The following is a 20158-nucleotide window of genomic DNA, read 5'->3' on the forward strand; positions in this document are numbered from 1 at the left end:
CGACTCCATCAACGTATTTGAAAGCAACGCTAGCGACGACAATTTTTCTCCGACCGAGTGTTCTTGGCCAATATATGAATTTGCTTCGTGGTCGAAAAACTGCGCTCAGCAGACCCACCGGTAGATGGAACCGTGAAAATTAATGATATTAAATCATATAATTCTTTTAGTACGTCTTTGTTCGTATCGACATTAATTATAATATATTTTATGTTTAAGGGTTACTTGTCAATATTCAGGGCCGTTCCGACCCGGGGGTGCAGAGGGTGCGGGGCACCCGGGCGGCAAGCCTAGGGGGCGGCGCGAGCCGCCTTAAAAAAAGGGAAAAATTAATTTATCATTAAATTAATATAATACATAAATATTATTCTAAATATTATCATTAAAATACTACTATTCTAATATTATTTGAATATATGTACTATTTTAAATATTATTAATTATATTTCAAATTCAAATTTTATATACACAACTTATTCAGGCCACAACAAGTGTCAAGTATAACAGTTTCTTGTTTTAACTCGTCTTAAGCTATTTTTCACGTCGGTCGCGAGGAAGATTTTACAGGAAAATACTCGTCTGTGGTCAAAGCATAGAAATGCACGCACCGGGATAATTTCTTTTATTTTAATTTTAAACGTGTAATCGTGTAAATCTCAACAGCTTAAAAAGTTTTTGTTTGATATCGTGGTTAGAGAGACAGTAAAAATTAAAGATGAGTACATACATTAATTTGATTATATTTTGCTTTTGCGCGGTTAAATAAAATTTAAATAATATTTTGTTAAATTAAATTTATATTGTGTAACAAATTTATAACTTAAATAATAATACCAACATAATAACAATAGTAAAACATTTTTCTTTTTTTTTTATTAGTAAAATATAGTTTAATTAAAGATTAGCATAATCTTAATATTTTTTTGTTTTGATTAAAAATGTTGAAATTTTCAGACAAAATAAAAAATTTAAAACTTAAATTTACTTTATCTTTTTTATTTGTAAATTTTTAACAACTTTGGGGAAAGGGGCGGCAAAATTATTCTCGCACCCGGGCGGCAGATACCCTAGGAACGGCCCTGGTCAATATAGTCCGGACACAAATATAAATATTGCGATTCACTACGTAATTTAGATAAATCAAACAATTTCCCATAAAATTTACTTAATTTAAAGAATTAAAACACGCTTGGAAAAATTGTTTTTCATAATATTAAAATTATTAATATCTAAAAGTGATAAAAGTTCTAAAGATTTCAATCTGTCAATATAATTACAGTATAATTAAAAGAAAATTATAATTAAATATAACTTTGCAAAAAAACGTACATAAAAATAACATTGAATACTCTTTACTTTTTAATTCTTAAACAATTCACTTAGTCAGATAGCTCCCTACCCAGTGGCTAAGGGTCGTTGGAACGTTACACGTATGTAGCTTTCACCAGCTAAACCGGCTGAGTTGGTGTTCTGTAAAGCGCATGCGCCAATGCCCTCTGGCTGCTTTACACCATTCAATTATACTCGCTGTGGAAGCTGACCCGATTTCGACATTCCTTCCGCCACTGATATTCGAATATACAATAGCAATCTTATCGTTTTTTTCACATGTAGTATAGAAATTTGTAATAAGATACATAATGGAGTTATAATAAAATGTTAATTTTAATTAATTCAAAGTACGTTAAAATATGAAAATTTATATTTTAGAAAATACAAGGGAAGGTGGAAGCGGCGCTTCCACCGCTTCCAATGACGGCATGCCACTGGTATCTAGGTGGTGGTGTTCAGATAGAACAATTTAGCCTTTACCAGGGGTGGCGAACCTATGGCACGCGTGCTCAAAATGGCACCTGAGGAGAATTCATCTAGTACGTAACGTATCGTTCGATTTCGATCGTACGATTCGGTTTATTACCCGATGATCCTTTTCTCGATCGGCTTTTTTACATTTATTCTAATTAAAGCATATTCGTTTAATTTCTTTAAATATCGTTATTCGAAGTCTAAAACTTTGGCACGCGAACTCAAAAAGGTTCGCCTTTGAGCCATCCCTGGCCTATACTGATATTGAAAACATCAATATTAAAAAGCTGTTTCTTTTTATGATAACGTAGGAAAACACCACCTGCACTTAAATACAGTACTTTAATATTTTTGTCACTGCTGTTGTCGTCTTTTATTTGCTCGCTTGTCTTAAAGTGCCTGTTTAAACTTTGTCTACGACTCTATTTTAAGCCACACTCGCTACATTCCATTTTATTTAACGTATACGGAGTTTTTCGGTTGACAATATGGCAAACAAAGCTAAACGCGCTTACTCTTTGCCTTTCGGATCGGGCGAAAAGGCTGATGTTGGATATGCGCCACGATGCGGAAGAAATTGGCATTAATACTGGTTCGGGGTTTATACGTTTGTGAATTAGACTGGCAACAGTGCAAAGACAGAAAATCTAAAAAATGGCGGCGGTAAGTTGCGTTTGTTTTGAATGTGTTTTTACGTTTTGGTTTCTTTGTTCTTTTATATAAATTATATTTTTGTTTTTAACAAAACTATACTCTAAATAGAAAATAACTGAAATTAGAAATTAAATACGAAAATATTTTAGTAATTGATTTATTTTCTGAACCGATCAATAAGCACATTTCGGCAAGATTCTCGAAACACGCTGGTCCGAAATTTATAGTTAAAAAAGAATAGATTTTACAGAGTTATGAATATTCCATGTTATATGTAAAAGGAAAATAAATAGAACTATTGATTTAATGGCTTATATTTTTGAGTTAAAATTCCGTTAACTCAGGTTTTGACTAAAACGTGAAAAATGATGAAACTATTTTCCCCTTACAACAGTCGCAGTCTGAGGTTTAGTCTCAAGTTTCCTGCCAAATTGGCTCATTTATGGTTCTTATAAATTATTTGGTACAACTACACTCGTGAATGAGACGGTTGGACGGTTGTAGATCTTATAGACCGTACTTATAGGAGCAAAAAAGGTTGTACTATAGATTACCACCTATTGTAGACCTATTCAAGCCATACTGCCCAGCAACATCAGACATCTTCTGCCTATTCTCTACCTTTGCTATTATACTCTCACCTTCCGAAAATAAAAACTGATGCAAAAGTTAATGAGTTCCTGCTCAACAGTCTCGCGAATACTATAAAAGAATTGTTTCTGTCAGAAAAATAAATGGCTGGAATTACAATGGAGAGTTTCCAAGTTTGGAGGAATACTATCCGATCAGTAATACTGGGTTGAATATCGATGTCAATGTCTCCCGCACTCCATAAAGTTTCGAATTGTTGCCTGAAGACGAGAGAAGATCAATTGGTATTCATTATTTTATGTTGCTTCTTCTTGTGTTTGTTCTGTGAGGTGTTCGTTGTCTGAACATAAAAATCTTTCGTGAAAGTGTTCATTATCTGATTTGTACATTAACCGATCACCCACTGTATTTTGTTTGAGATATCATGAAGATATCGGGTTTTCACAATAGCATAACTGCTTTTCTGTAGATAAATTGTTTAATATTTGATTAATTACATAGTCATATTATAGGTAGATAATTTAATAGTTTGTTTGGCCTCAAATATATGTAATATACAAACTAGAGATCAAATTTTTTTTTTATTCAAAAAGCGAGAAAAAAGTGAAAATTTTATAATATAGTGGGACAGTTGGAACAAAGCATAAAAAAAGAAAAAAAGTACTTCCTATTCGAAATGGTATGTATGGTCAGACTTACACTTAGGGCTAATCTGTCTCTGTTAAAGCTGTTAACACTTTGAAACGATAGTCCAAATGTTAATAGAAAAAGCTGTAATAGACTAAGCACATATGTCTCAAATTTACCCATGGATTTTACAATATTGAAATTTTCAAATTATTTCATGATTTTCATCAGGTTTAATGAAAACTTTAATGAAAATAGGACAAGGAAGAAAAAAATTGCAATAACTTTCCTATCAACCAGGTGTTGTTATTGCTTTCAGGCTTTAGCCCTTAAGACTGTCTGTCACTGTGTTTTTCTTTTCATAGATTAATCTTCATATTTAGTATAGTTTATTTAAACATTTTTAGGTAATTGTTGTTAAACTTTTTTTTAACTGTAAGTAAGCAAATACATTCATAAAATGACAAACAAAATACAGCTCAGTACTTGACTGAACTAGAACAAATTTTCGATTAATAACATATTTTTATTTTGTCATCCATAAAAATTTGTTTATGATAAAAAATATGAAAATGTTTTCGATACTTCTGATCAAGATCAACAAAAAAGCTGAGATGACGACAATACTTTGTAAAAAGAAAATGCCTTTGTTTAACTAAAATTAGTATTAATGCATAATACAATACTTTAAATTGTAATTTTTAATTAATTATTGATTGGAAATAAATTATCAATTGCTTTAATAAACATATTTCTCTTAATAACAAAACAGAATGGTTTACTTTACTTCTGGAACATAATCCTATGTTTTGTATAGCATGGATTTGCATAACACTTTTTTGGAACATAACTGCCATGTTTTACGAGGGATACCTGTATTTAATTTTGCATGTGGTTCTGGTTTTGCAATGGAATGATGAGTGTGTATCAAATTTTGTTACGTGAGATCCGAACTTGACGAAAAAATTCTGTTCAAAAATTTTTGAGAGAAAAGTCATTGAATGATTAAAACTTTTCCCATGGACTTGGTTCCTTGCTTGAGGTGACCCATTGAATGTGTCATCCAGAACTGATGATTGAAATTCAACAATTGGACAGTTGTGTGATGATTCCTAATGAAGTCATGGGAAAAACCCACAAGAGACCCCCTGAAATAAAAAGGAGGGAGTTCGTCATCATCGATAGTTCTTTAAACTGATGTTCACGGCCAATCCTGTTTCGGATACTGCTCAAGCCGTCGCTGATCCTCTGCTCTCTCAAGATGAACGACAACTTCCACCCCTTCAAGTAACCAAAGCTTCTTCCAAACCACCTGGTGGACCAGCAGTCAACGATCCGCCGATTCTGAGATTCCAAAAAGAGATCAGCTTCTACTAAGGTATTTACCAACACACGAATGATTGTAAACTCTCTCTCTCTCTGTCACGGTTAGGATCGCGATCTTAATGATAAGGTTCGACCTTTTCATATGTCATATTATTAGCATCTGCTAAACATCTGTATATAGCTTTGTAACTAGTCTAGATAAATAAACGGGCATTATTAACTGTTAATTAAATTCATAGTAGTGTGCACTTCTTCCATTCATCTCTTAGGCATCTCCATCCCAAATCCAAGCACCTACAAATGCGACCACTTGTGTGCAAAAGCGAAATTAGTGACCATCAAGGTTTCTGTGCCAGTCCTGATGAACTAGTCATTGCAAATGCAGAGTCGACCGAGGGTGACACTCTGGCATTGTCACAAGCTTGACAAAAATAAGACAGAAACTTATGAAATAATGAAAGCAAGCTTATAGAGAGGATGCATCATCATGTGTAATAACATTTTATTGGTGTAAACATTTCAGAATGGCCTATAGTTGTTAGATGAGAGAAATGGTTTTTGTGGTTTAGATGGTTTGAACAAATGAAACAGTATAGGCTGTGTGCTCTCTCTTTACCATATACTTTGTACGATAGCTTAGCATTTAAATATTGGTAAGGAGAATATTTCACGTGTCTTTCCTCTTGCTTCCTGAGCAGAAGAAAATTTTTGTTTAATTTTGTTGAAATCACAGACAGAGACCCAGAATTGATTTTACATATAGTTAGTAATGAAACATGGTATTTCATACACAATCTTCAAACAAATCTGCAAGGGTGAGCCCAGGTAGACTGAAACCATTGAAAGTGTTTAAAAAAAAATCAAGAATGAAGACAATTCTTTGATGCATTATTCAATTTCTGATTCACCATGAATTTGTTCTACCTGACCAAAGTATAAATTTGATGTTTTATTCTGCAGTTTTGAAGTGACTTCTGAAATAATTGAGATGCATCAGGAATGATTTGAGCATGTCTGGAAATTAGGTTTTTCTGCTTGACAATGCACTTGTGCACACAGCCACAATTATCTTGCAGTTATTGGCCAAATGACATTACAGTGATCTACTACCATTCCATTTTCACTTGACATGGCTTCAACAGACATTTTATTTGTTTCCAAAGATAAAATTCTATCTAAAGGGAAGATTTTTGACAAAGTATCAGCAATCCAAGAAAACATAGTGCATCAGCTAAAAGCGATTTAAAAATAGGAGTATTACAATAGCTTTTGATCACCTTGTCATCATTCTAATATATACATCAAGTGGGGAGACTATGTTGAACTCTGAATTTGTTGATTTTTAGAATTTTTGTCTTGAACTTTACAGATATACTGTATATGCAGACCTATGCCTTTAGTTCTCTTGTATTCATTTTATATGCATCAATACATACTTTAATCAATATTATTACATGTTCCTACTTTGTATTTTGAAGGCTGATAAGATTCTGATAATTTCCCTTCTCTCTATAGTGACTATAGAACTGTTTAGAAGTTAACTGTCAAAGGTTAGTTCTGTTCAGTAAATAGGAACTAAGGTGTTGACTCTCTTACCTGTGTTATTGGATATTGTCAACGTTACAAGGTTTTTTTAAAATTATTTTAATATTTATTATATATATATTAATATTGTTTCATAAATAAAAGAGAAATGAAGCAAAACAATAAAAAATTTTATTGTTTTGAGAGTTGCCATTTGTATGTTTGGCACTTGTGCAATTTAGGAGGTTGTCTCATATATTCTATTTTTTTCTGTTTCATTTATTTCATTGTACTTGCAATAAATGAATTTTTGTAATGGAAATAGAATGCTCGAGGCAATACCTTCTAAACTGTATACTGGCATCTGTCACGAACACTTTGGAAGTATGGGATTTATATGATGTTGGTTATATTCATGAAAATCAGCACTGTTACATAACAGTTAGAACCTTGTTATTTTAGTTAATTAGTTTTAATTGATGGCTACTTCTCTACATAAGCTAATGTAATTGAAAATGAAATGTCATTTTATGCTGGTCTCAAAACTTTCTATTCCTTTCAATGATGGAAATATTTTATTTATATGTCTAAATTTATTAATTTTCATTTATACATCGTTTGCTTTCATATAGTTTTGTATTTTTTTTTTGTCAGATATTTTCTTTGTGCTTATTTAAGTATATCCAGTTTGAGTAGTTGAATTTACACATTCTTCTATTCTTGCACCCTTCTTTCCTTATTTCTGATATTAAATGATTTAAATTGACCCAAATGCATTGTCTCTCAGAGAGAGTGGATTAGTTATAGATTATTGTATAACGAGTACACAATTTAGGAGGAAATATACATTTTTGCAGTGTTCTGTAGCAGCAAATTAGAGAGTAGTATACCATTTTTTACTACTAGCATTTTAATCTTGAATAGACAAAAAACATTTTCGAATTTATTTGCTAGTGATCAGATGTGTGAATTATGTCTACTTGACCACTGATTATTGTAACTTAAAGTATGTGTAATAAAAAGTGTTACTGTTTTTTATAATATAAATATTGAGACATTAATAAGAATGAGCTCCTATGAATTCCTGAGTGACAACTGTTAAAAACTGTAATACTGTTCATATAAGTTTATCATAAAACTGAAAAGCATTGATGCTAAAAACAAATTTTCAAGGAGTCCAACAGATCATTTTTATTTATGAATTAAATGTGTTTTTAATATTGGCTCCCATCATCAATTTCAGGTATTCCTTGATTAATGCAGTTAACTGATCCTTGAATGATACCACATATATCAAAATTTCATTAATTAAATTCAGTATCTGTGTTAAGTAAAGACAGCTGGTAAAGCCACATTAATTAAAAATTCTGCCACATATATAAAGAGATTGCCTCAATTAATTTTTCACATTAATCAAATCCCATGTTAAGCAATGGATATCTGTATACAAATTGGAAATGTTTTCTGGAACTGTTTTTTTTGTTTTAAAAATTTGTGTGTGTTTGATAGTCAGAATGGATTTTAAAATAAGAGTAAATATACTGAATAAAAACTACATGTGGAAAAATTGCATATATTTGAACTTAACAATTTATATTCATATGCACATTGTCTGAAATTGTTTCAATTGCTATCCAGAGCATCTGAGTTCATAGTGATTCTTCTGTTTATATTATGGAATCAAACACTTGAAGAATGATTTATCATAAAAGGTATTAGTTCTGTCATTTTCAGGGAGTAGGCTACACCACTCCTTCAAAATGGCAGAAATAATAGTAACAGTAATAATTTGGAGAAGTACAGATGATCTAGAATTATATTTCTCATTGTTTATTGTGCCTAGTGCAGTAATGAGTGATATCCCACTGACTACATCAGTGGGATAAAAATCATTAGCAGGCTGCAGAAAATGTGGTGGGCCACATGTGATCTGTAGGCCATAGATCCTTCAGGCCTAGTGTAATGGGCTCAGAAAATATTAGATATAGATTAACACAACAATGTATCCTTCTTAACGTAACTAGTTAATTTCTTTGCTTTGCATTAACATCTTCAGACAAAAATTTTGTCTTACTTTATCACCAAATTTTTGTGAATGTGGTGTAAAATAATGTGTTTGATTGGTTTTTTTACATGAAATTATTTTATCTGAAACTTATTGAGCTGCAATTTGAAAAAATTGTAGACCTATAAATTCCTACTGTCGTCCATTTGGTTTTCTGTCTGTCAGTCTGTCTTTCCTTAATCTTGAGAATGATGTTAGATGGATGAAATTCAAGACCAGATATGGAAAGCTTAGGGGCAGTAGGTCCCAATTAGCTACATATGAACTTCCAATGTAAACTGGAAGTTATTTCAATTTTAAAATTTTCCCCAAAAGGAGTTAGATCAGGCATATCAAAGATACAGCCTGCGGGCCAGTCATGCCCCACAAAACAATTAGTTGCAGTCCATGACATAAATTCAATAATGCTAGTTGTTTATTTTTATTATTTTGATACCAAAGAAAATGTGATATTTTGTACTTAAACAATAATATTTAATAAACAAAATTGTCGTTCTCTATTATTATTATTATTATTTTTATTTATATATATTGCTTAGAGATATTTATTTTATTTGATTTATTTTTGTGTTTAATTTCTTGTTTACATTATGTTTTCTCTATTTCATCTTTTGAATTTCAAATTAAAGTGTCTTGGCAAGATCATTTATTGCACAATTTGCACTATTATCTAGCCCGCTGTCTTACTTGAGAAAAAATTGGCTCTTAAGGAATTTGAGTTTGACACCCCTGAGTTAGTTACATGACTGGCACAACCTGATTGCTAATAGAAAAGTATGATGTACAGGGGCAAGACACTACAGTACTAATTTGAAGTGGAGAATATATATTTCAAATTAATTCAATTAAAAATTGCAGCCTGGCATTGTGACCATGTCACAATAAATAATTGCTCGTTCGATTTAAGATGCTATAAAATCTAAGATGCACATTAATTTCTATATGGTTACCCACTGATATTTTTTGAAAAATAGACAACTTGAAACAAATTTATTGCAATAAAAGTAAGTTATATGTCATTGTCTCCTGTGGTAGCAGAGAAGTCAGAAACCTCTTTACTTTTTGTGTTAGGTTCTTCTGGATCTACACAATCAAATACTCACATCTTTCCATACAGGTTCTGTTGGACTACAGGTTGGACAGGTTCTGTTGTCTACTCAGTACTGTTGAAGCATTAGAAATGCAACATTTCTTGAAAGAATGCTGCACTACATTTTCTGAATTTTCATCAAAGTACTTGCTGTGCTGTAATAGACTAATGAGATTCAGTAAAGTTGACCTCTTGTATATTTATTATTACAAATATTAGTCAATTAAAGTCATTGAAATGACACAATGAAATTGGCAACATAGAAATAAGATGTGTAACACAAAAATTTGTTAATTATGGTGTATTGTATTTTAAATTTTTTAAATATCTGTTTATTAATTTTTTAATATATATTTCATGAAACAGGTAGCAGCAGCTAAAGTTCAAGAAGTTCGAGAAGTTACTCGAATTGAGAGGATTGGTGCTCATTCTCATATCCGTGGACTAGGTTTAGATGATTCGCTGGATCCAAGGCCGGTAAATATGTTTTTTTTTTTTAAATTTAGATTTGTTTGTATTTTGTTATATTAGAAGTTAATACCTGCTGATTTTGTCAACAAGAACAATCTCTGATGTATTATTAATTTAAATATTTTAAGCAGCCATTGTGAAAGGAATTCAAATTTTCCCTTTGCTTTGTATAGCTTGATAACAATTCTTCTATATATCTTGGCCGGCGTAGCCATAAAGTGCAATAAACAAAATAGCTACTGGAAAAATAAACTATTCAAAACAAAACCTTAATATTTCCAGCAATAAATTATTTAATAATAACGTTTTCGACTGTTTTAAACAGCCTTCGTCAGTTAAAGCGAACTCAAAAAACAAAAGAATGCAGAAAAATAGAACCCAAGCAATACAAATATTTAAAATTCAAATTAATTCCAAAGTAAAAATGCCATCGTGTATTAGAAAATAACAAATTGCGCATGCGCTAAATATTGTAGTAAGAATAAAAATAATAATAAAATAACAAAATATTGTCTCAAAAACATGTCTATTACAAGAAAAAACGATTTCCATGCAGTGGATAAACCATCTGCGTCCCCCCTATGGTTAATACAACCCATGTTAACGTGGGCTTTGTAGACCCTTTGCATCAAGATGTCGACGTTCATTGGGACAAAGTGTCTATCATTAGGGCCACGACCAACAAACAAATGCTGAAACGTCTTGAAAAGCTAGAAATCTACAAAGCTCACGTTAACACGGGTTGTATTAACCATAGGGGGGACGCAGATGGTTTATCCACTGCATGGAAATCGTTTTACCGAAGTGCATAACGTTTTTCTTGTAATAGACATGTTTTTGCGACAATATTTTGTTCTTTTATTTTATTTTTATTCTTACTACAATATTTAGCGCATGCGCAATTTGTTATTTTCTAATACACGATGGCATTTTTACTTTGGAATTAATTTGAATTTTAAATATTTGTATTGCTTGGGTTCTATTTTTCTGCATTCTTTTGTTTTTTGAGTTCGCTTTAACTGACGAAGGCTGTTTAAAACAGTCGAAAACGTTATTATTAAATAATTTATTGCTGGAAATATTAAGGTTTTGTTTTGAATAGTTTATTTTTCCAGTAGCTATTTTGTTTATTGCACTTTATGGCTACGCCGGTTAAGATATATAGAAGAATTGTTATCAAGCTATACAAAGCAAAGGAAAAATTTAAATATTTTAAATTAAATATAATAAAATTATATTTGAAAATAATTTAGGGTTAGCCTTAGAACAGTTTATTCATATTTTTATTAATCAAAAATTTGTTAATTACAAAAAAATATTCTAATTAATTTATTTGTTGTAATGAAAATTTATTCATATATAATTAACACAGTAGACAATATTTATTTTATCAGGTTTCTCAAGGAATGGTTGGACAAATGCAAGCACGTAGAGCTGCTGGTGTTATTTTAGAAATGATAAAGGAAGGAAAAATTGCAGGCAGAGCAGTTCTTATAGCTGGTCAGCCTGGAACAGGAAAAACTGCTATAGCAATGGGTAAAAATATAAATAAATTTCTAAAATATTAGCATCTGTTAAAAATTTATATCAGAAGATCATATGAATTTTTCTGAATGTAACAACATATTGTAGCTTGTATGTTTAGACATTGATTTTACAAATACATTTAATTTTTCAATCCTAATTTTTTTTTTATAAAAAGAAATATATCTATTTTATATTACATGTTAAAATAGAACAGAAAAACATCAAAATTCTATTTTTTTACCCTCTTTAATAATGTTTAATTTATTTAATTAATGATCAATACCTCATTAGTGGCTGTGTAGCTTCCTTAAACAGCAATCTTTATTAAAACCTGACAATACAAATATTTATACATGGAACAGAACTAAACTCAACTAGAAACATCATTGTTTGATAAGAATTTTAAGGCTATATCATCAAATCCATTTTTATCAGATCAAAATTAAACAATGTTATAAAAATATTTTATTTTGTAATAATTATGTATTAAAAAATTTAAATATTGGTCTAACTTTTTCAAATTTAATATTTAGAACTTTTTAAATTTTTATCAAATAAACTCTTTAAGTATCATATCTTTGAGCTCTGAAAATATTGTGATAACTAAATTCATGTATTATTTTTTAGCAAATAAAACATACAATAGCCACTAAAAATATTTCAGACGAATCTTACATTGAAATGTTTAAGTTATTAAAATAGCTTTATTAATAATTAAAACATTAATTAAAAATAATTAATTAAACCTGCCAGGACAAAATTAATACATTACAAGTTTAATGCACATAAGTTTCAGAAAAGTGTATTAATGTGTATAATTTAAATCCCAAATTTAATATGCTAGATTTAACTTTAAAATGTAGGCATAGCATTCTATAGAGTTAATTTTTAAAGTAATAACTTCTTTGATTATTAAATTTCGTCGTTAGATAATTTTTTAGTCGATTCAAGAAGACGTAGTCTGTTCAAAAAGTAATTTTTGGGTCCACCATTTATTTCTTAACTGTGTTCTAGAACACCCTTTGACGACCGGACCTTTCCTTCGAGGCTGCTAGGCCGCCGGGTTAAAATAGTTCCTTTAAAAAAACACAATAAAACATCCAAATTAAAACAAAGGTAAAAATTCAGAAATTGGCGGATCTTACAGACATCTTCAATTTTAATCTATCCAGTGGCAGATTTCCAGACTTTTATATCCACTTGAGAAGCGCTGTTTAATGCAGATTTCTGGTGTCCCTCTGGTGACGAATTAACTTTAAAATTTTTGATTATTAAATTTCGTCGTTAGATAATTTTTTAGTCGATTCAAGAAGACGTAGTCTGTTCAAAAAGTAATTTTTGGGTCCACCATTTATTTCTTAACTGTGTTCTAGAACACCCTTTGACGACCGGACCTTTCCTTCGAGGCTGCTAGGCCGCCGGGTTAAAATAGTTCCTTTAAAAAAACACAATAAAACATCCAAATTAAAACAAAGGTAAAAATTCAGAAATTGGCGGATCTTACAGACATCTTCAATTTTAATCTATCTAGTGGCAGATTTCCAGACTTTTATATCCACTTGAGAAGCGCTGTTTAATGCAGATTTCTGGTGTCCTTCTGGTGACGAATTAACTTTAAAATTTTTGATTATTAAATTTCGTTGTTAGATAATTTTTTAGTCGATTCAAGAAGACGTAGTCTGTTCAAAAAGTAATTTTTGGGTCCACCATTTAATAACTTCTTATCAATAATTGGAAATTAATAACAACAACAATTTTAAAATTTCAGCAATTATACTTATTTACTAAAACTAATGTTTTTGGTCTTATTGAAAGACCTACTTCAGGTGCCATCACAATTAGAATAAAAAATAGAACTACATAAATTAAAATACAACAACAAACACTGAACCAATTTCTGATGCATATAATACAAAAAACAAACACTGCACAAATGTTATTCAGGTGCGATGGAACAGTTACCATCAAAATTTTCAAAAAATCTCATTTGAAGAACTCACAAGTTGGCAAATGTTTGTACAGTGTTTGTTTTTTGTATTATATGCACTGGAAATTGCTTCAGTGTTCATTGTTACATATATCCCAGTGTGGAGTAGTTTATATTTTAGTAATTAAAATACAATTAGAACATTATAAATTTTTAAATATTAACATTCACAGAACTCTTGGAAAGAATGTGCATTCAAAATATCAAACAACTTGAATATTGAATAACATAATATAATCAAGTTTATATTTTTATCATACTTTATACATGTAAATTACAGTATAATGTGTTTTCTTTCCAAGAGTTTTATGAATGTTAAATGTTTAAAAATTTATAATGTTCTATATAAATGTTGAATGACCTTGGCACCATATTAATGAATATCACTTTACTGCTATTTCAGGAACGAAATTGGTTTTTTATTCAGAAATATTTTTGTACTTGTTTAAGAACATCTCTTCAGCTTTAATTTTTGAAAATGTGTGTTTGTTATCAAGCATGATCAAGCAAATGTTTTTTGAAATCTAAATATCTTCATTTCCATGTTTCAATTTGAACATGATTCTTTTTTAAGCATGCAGTATGAAACTTTTATACTACACACTTAAAAAAGAAAAAGATTTTGGAGATATTTAGATTTCAAAAAACATTCAATTGGTTGCTCTTGATAATGTACTACACATTCCATTGTGGATAAATGAAGTTGAAGATGTTCTTAAAAACAATAAAAACATTTCTGAATAAAAAAAACCTTTTGGTTTTTTGAAGTAAGCACTACAGTTATTTTTATTATAATGTTCCAATTGTATTTTTATTTTTATCGTTCTATTTTTTTTATTTTTTTTAAGTGGTGATGAGCACCTTAAGGAAGTCTTTCAATAAGATCAAAAACATCAGTGTTAATAAATTCTTGTAATTGTTAGATTTTTAAGGTTATTGTTATTTCAATAATTTTTTAAAATTCTGATTTGATATATAAAAATAATAATAAATTTGCCAATACTTTTTACAGGTATGGCTCAAGCACTTGGATCAGATACTCCTTTTACAGCTATATCTGGAAGTGAAATTTTTTCTTTAGAGATGTCCAAAACAGAAGCTCTTACTCAAGCATTTCGCAAGTCAATTGGAGTAAGAATTAAGTGAGTTAGGTTTTTTTATTTATTTAAACTGTGTTTGAAAACCTAACAGTGGCTGAGTGGATAACACCACTAAACACTGGAAAATGGTTGCAGGTTAAAGTCTGACCAGTGGGCCAGCCATGTGATGTTTTACAGATTATGTGTGTGCCTAATACCTAAATAAAGGCTGGTTTCTATAGAAAGTCCTCTTAGGTGGGACCCTCCCTTGGCAACTGCCCATGTGTTTGTTGCTTAAATCATATGTGAATTATAAAATACATGTAAATGCCAAGAAAAATCACGAAATAATGTATATATTTAAACAAAACAAACATTTCCTTTTGTTTTAAGTGGTTATTTTTAAATTCAAAGAAAGATCTGCATTTCATTGAACCTGCCAGTTTTTTTATTTGTCATACAGTAGAGAGTCGTTTATCCGAAAGAGTTCCAGTTGGACTGTCGTGCTGAATCAAATGTTTTTGATACTAGATTAACTTCTAAAGTATAATTTTTTTGTTTTTATATTTTTCAATATATTTATTTTGTTTGTACAAAATAAAGAAATAATTTTTAATGATACAGTAGCCTCAATTATTATTATTATAAATTTTCGTTAGGCTTAAAATTGACGAAAATTCAACACAAAGCGACATGCAATGGAGAAAAATTTCAACATTGGATAGGTTAATATATTTTTCGTGCATAATCAGTTATTCGAACAACCCCAGTCCCCAATTGATTTGGATAAACGATGCTCTACTGTATTTTATTTTAGAACTTATTTCCAAATAATAAGTTTTTCACTTTTTGTTGACAAAACAGGAAAATGTATTCAAATAATGTTATATAAAGTTAAACAGTCTGAATACAATTTTTTAAATGTTTCGACTATCTTGAATAGTTCAAAAGAAAAATGTGCTGAAACTTATATACGTTTACATTATCTTTAAAATGTGAATGATACACTATCTGCAAATTGTTTTACAAAGTATCATTAAAATAATTTGAGATTATTTTCCAAAATTATTGTTTCCAAATTTCAACAAATTTATTGCATATTATTTGGGACTGAAATTTTTAGAATTGTGACATAAGTGGTACAGGTGATGACTATCACTACTGATTTACATTTGAAATAGATCAGCATTTGTCATATTGTAGTTACTCATGCCATATCTGTACTTCATGTCTTTACAGAAGCTTTGATGATAAATTGTACATGTAAAGTTTAAAAGAAAAAAATTATAAAATACTTTAATTTCTGAATAATTAATTTTCATAAATTTTTGTATTTAGAGAAGAAACTGAAGTTATAGAAGGAGAAGTGATAGAAATTCAAATTGATAGACCTGCTACAGCTACTGTTAAGTTTATTTTTCAAAATTTTCTTTTATTTATGAAAAACTTTAAACTAAAATAATTTTTATGTGAATTAGTTAATAGTTCATTAATAATAGAGATTTATGTAAATTTAGTAATTTAATATTATCTTACAATTCTGAGATATATATATTGATAGTTAATCTGCTTGTTAATTCTAAAATAGTAGTAATTACATATTGTTTAAAAATTTGTAAGAAAATAAAAAATTTAAAATTATTTTTCTAACTATTTAACAATACAATATATGCAAAAGGTTTGTTATGAAAGTGGCTGCATAAATTACAATTGCAATCCATTCTCACATTTGAGTTTATAAATTAAGATATTAGTATATTTTTTTAATTTAATTACAACTAAGCAAGTTATTATATATATTGTGTTCATTAACTGTGAAATTAAATTTTTAAATTTTATTGGTATCTAATGATAAAAGTGAGACCTAGCTTCTGTTCTTCCTTTCTCGTGTGAAATCAAGCCTTTTATAAAAGTTATCTGTAATTTTTTTAGGTTATCTTTACAGATTTATTTTCTAACAACACAATATTAAAAAAATCAGACATCTGATTTTTGTCTTGCTGATCTAACCCTGGCATTTGCATTGTACTAATATATATATATGCATTTAATAATCTCTCTCTAGACACACTAAAGAACCTAATGACTCTCAAAGAAGTCTCCCCACACCATTATAGAGTCATCACTGCCTTGAACAGAATGAACCTGACAAAATGGATCATGGCTTCATATTGTCAATGCTGTATTCATATTTTTTCATCAGCCTGGTGCAGCTCAAAATGGGATTCATTTGACCACACCATTCACCACTATTTTGTATAGGTCAAATTTTGAGGTTTCTGGCACCAGGCAAGGCACAATATCACACACTCAGAAGTGGCACATGTGTAGGATGTCAGCTTCCTTGTGCTTCTTACCACTTGCTCACCTATGCTGTTTGGGGTTCTGACATTCAGCCTGGAAATGATCTGCACCACCAGTGCCCTTTGCTCAATCAGTACTAGTTGCATGGTCTATATTGCTTCCATCAATGATACATGCCTGGTAGACCTTTGATACAATTGTCTTTGAGTACCTAGGGTTGTTGCTGCTTCAAAGATAGAATGATCACATTTATCTTGCCAATAAAGTGTTTATGATCAAAGTTATAAGGCCACCATATATATATAAACATAAACATACATACATGCAGTAGACTCGGTTATCAGGCATACTCTCTGATGTGACTATGTTCTGTTTTCATGAAAATGTTAGTCATTTTATACATCCCATTTACCTGTTTACTCAGGTTTCATTTCTATGTTTAGTATTGCATTTCAGCATGTTTGAGATCATCGCTTTGGGCTAGCCAGTCCAACTTTTTATCACTTATAACTGCAAACCATTCTGTTAGAACCCGAGCAGTATAACTGGATGTATTATCTTGCTGATAAACATAGGGGCTTATCTTGAAATGATGCCACAATGACAGTAGTGTGTAATAATCCAGAATATTCAGATATTGCTAGCATTCATGATCCTTTGATAACAACTAGTGGGCACAAGTTATACTATAAAAAAGCTGCTCTAAACTTTTTCATTAGGACAATACAGTCTAGAAGAGCTGTTCTTTGTCCCTTAGTAAAGCCATTGAACTAGTAGATTGTGAACCTTGATCCATCTGTCTGTAGAATTGTATTCCACTGATCTGAAGTTCAGGATTTGTGTTCCTTGCATCATGTCTGTTGGCATATGTAACATTTGTCACTGTGATCATTGGCTTGGAACAGCTGTATGACTGTAACTTGTAGCATGAACATCTTTTATACCATACGTGTAATGACAGTCGACCCAAAATTCTCATACAAACCCTGTGTGAGAATTATGCACAAAACTCTCTTGTCTCTTTTGATCAATTTGAGAGTTTGCTGGGATATTTCTTGGCAGATATGGTCCGTTTCTCTTCATTTGTATATGATGTTACTAACTGTTGACTTTTGAATGCCAAAAGTGATTTGTGTAGAATATTTGCAGATATATTCTACTATCATTTAATGTTGAAAGCTTGTTAATTCCACTGAATACAACATTTTGCATGCTCCCCTTTGCTGTGACCTGTTCAAAGACCAACAAATATTGCTTACCTAATACCTATTTTTCACATGTTCTGGCAGTGTCTGGTTATTAATGTTAGGATAATATATGTACACACATAGTAGGTGTAGGTAAAGTATATATGCATATGCTTTTACATACATTTGTATGTATTTGTGTAAAAGAATATGCATATATATATTTCCAATATTTAGAATTTCATACATTTCAAAAATTTTGATATTGCTATACATTTTGATGTAAGCTGAAGATGGCCAAAAGTGTTTTTTACATGTAATAAAAGGTTTGACTATCTGAAAAAGTAGTTAGAATTTCTGCTTTTTAAATATGTAACTATTTAGTAATGCTTGTCTTTGTTCAAATTATTTCTTTTCAGTTAATGTTTCTTTATTTATTTAGTCAAACTATTGAAAAGTTTCAGATTTTTTAATAGTAATTAATAATGCTTTGAAATTATTTTAATTAAAATATCAAAATCTATATTATGGTATTGGAACTAATTAATTTATAAAATAATAGGGAGCAAAGATTGGAAAATTAACTTTGAAAACTACAGAAATGGAGACAATATATGATTTAGGACAGAAAATGATTGAATCTTTAACTAAAGAGAAGGTACAAGCTGGGTAAGTGTAATGAATTTAATTATTATAGAGATTGAAAAACAGTATTTTGGACAAAATCCTTACATCCAAAAAATTTCATGATTTATTTTAATTTTTATAAACATTTATTTGTTGATCATAATTATTTAAAGGTAAACTTTTTGATTATTTCATTAATTGAAAAGCTATTAAATGTAGGTTATCATCATATTAAATAATACTAGAAATGAGATGGTATATTGAATTGTCAAAATGATCTGATACCAATAATTTTCCAACTGATCTAATCGAATCTGATACTTCTATTCATATTGTACAAGTGTTGGCAATAAATGAAAGCCTGAAAGCTCATTTGTTTAGAGAATGTTCAGTAACCATTTAAATTCAAATATAAAGAAATAAAGTTTACAAATTGATTTACTTTCTGATCCAAGCCCTGGGCAATTTCAATTGTCTAGTTTGTTCTGTTTATAAGAAAACATTTAAATACACCTTGCATACATTTATAATAGTATAGAAAAATTTCCAGATTGAAAATATTATTGCCAAATTGTTAGATGGCTTAAAATATTACCAAGTTTGGTGATAAATTACCAGTATTGGTTGCTATACAGCACCCCTACCAAGTTGATGCCCTATAAAAGTGATAATAGTCATATGTCACATGTCCATCAGTGGCAAATCATGTTCAGAGAGGATGCTCTGTCTGCTATGGATTGGTTTTACAGCATGGTGTGTCCATCATCATGTTCAAATTCCTGCCATGCAAAATAATGTGAAGGATTCATATTAACAAAAACAAAATATGGTTTATAAAACAAACCAATTCTGATATATCAAGAATGTTCTGATAAGCCAATATATCTATATCAGATTGGTATCAGTTACATCTCTCAATAATGTCATACTTTAATAATAATTGCCCATTTATAATTGTTATAACAATGTAAGAGCTTTATAAAGATAAATTAAAATGCTTTATGTAAACACTTTATTTAATACTTAATTATGTTGTCATTTGGACAAGAATTTTTGTTTGTAATAATGAAATTTACAATGTTAAGAATTCTTAATTCATTTACTTAATTTTGATAGTCTATTCACACATGTCAATGACATATCAGCCAGTGACATCTGGATCTATTAGTGATGCTTATATACAGATATGCAGTTTGATCAGTGTCATGTCAGTGAAATTCAAGATGGCAAAATTCAGACAGAATTAGCAATAATTGCTGTAATTTTGAATGAGGAGGAAATGTAATAGAAAGA

General features: G+C 30.0%; 1 protein-coding gene across 1 annotated transcript in view; it reads left to right on the plus strand.

Moving 5' to 3' along the window:
- Window positions 1–2400: 2400 nt before the first annotated feature.
- Window positions 2401–20158, plus strand: part of rept (RuvB-like helicase 2 rept) — a 28479-nt gene continuing 10721 nt past the window's right edge. Inside the window, exons 1-6 of the mRNA XM_067265071.1 lie at window positions 2401–2469; window positions 10050–10160; window positions 11549–11690; window positions 14681–14810; window positions 16086–16152; window positions 18801–18907. Of these exons, the coding sequence (XP_067121172.1) occupies window positions 2461–2469; window positions 10050–10160; window positions 11549–11690; window positions 14681–14810; window positions 16086–16152; window positions 18801–18907 (566 nt within the window). The 5' untranslated portion in view covers window positions 2401–2460. The remainder of the gene's footprint in view (window positions 2470–10049; window positions 10161–11548; window positions 11691–14680; window positions 14811–16085; window positions 16153–18800; window positions 18908–20158) is intronic.

This window comes from Centruroides vittatus, unplaced genomic scaffold, assembly GCF_030686945.1.
Source record: "Centruroides vittatus isolate TY-2023 unplaced genomic scaffold, ASM3068694v2 contig_10, whole genome shotgun sequence".
NCBI classification, from domain to species: domain Eukaryota; kingdom Metazoa; phylum Arthropoda; class Arachnida; order Scorpiones; family Buthidae; genus Centruroides; species Centruroides vittatus.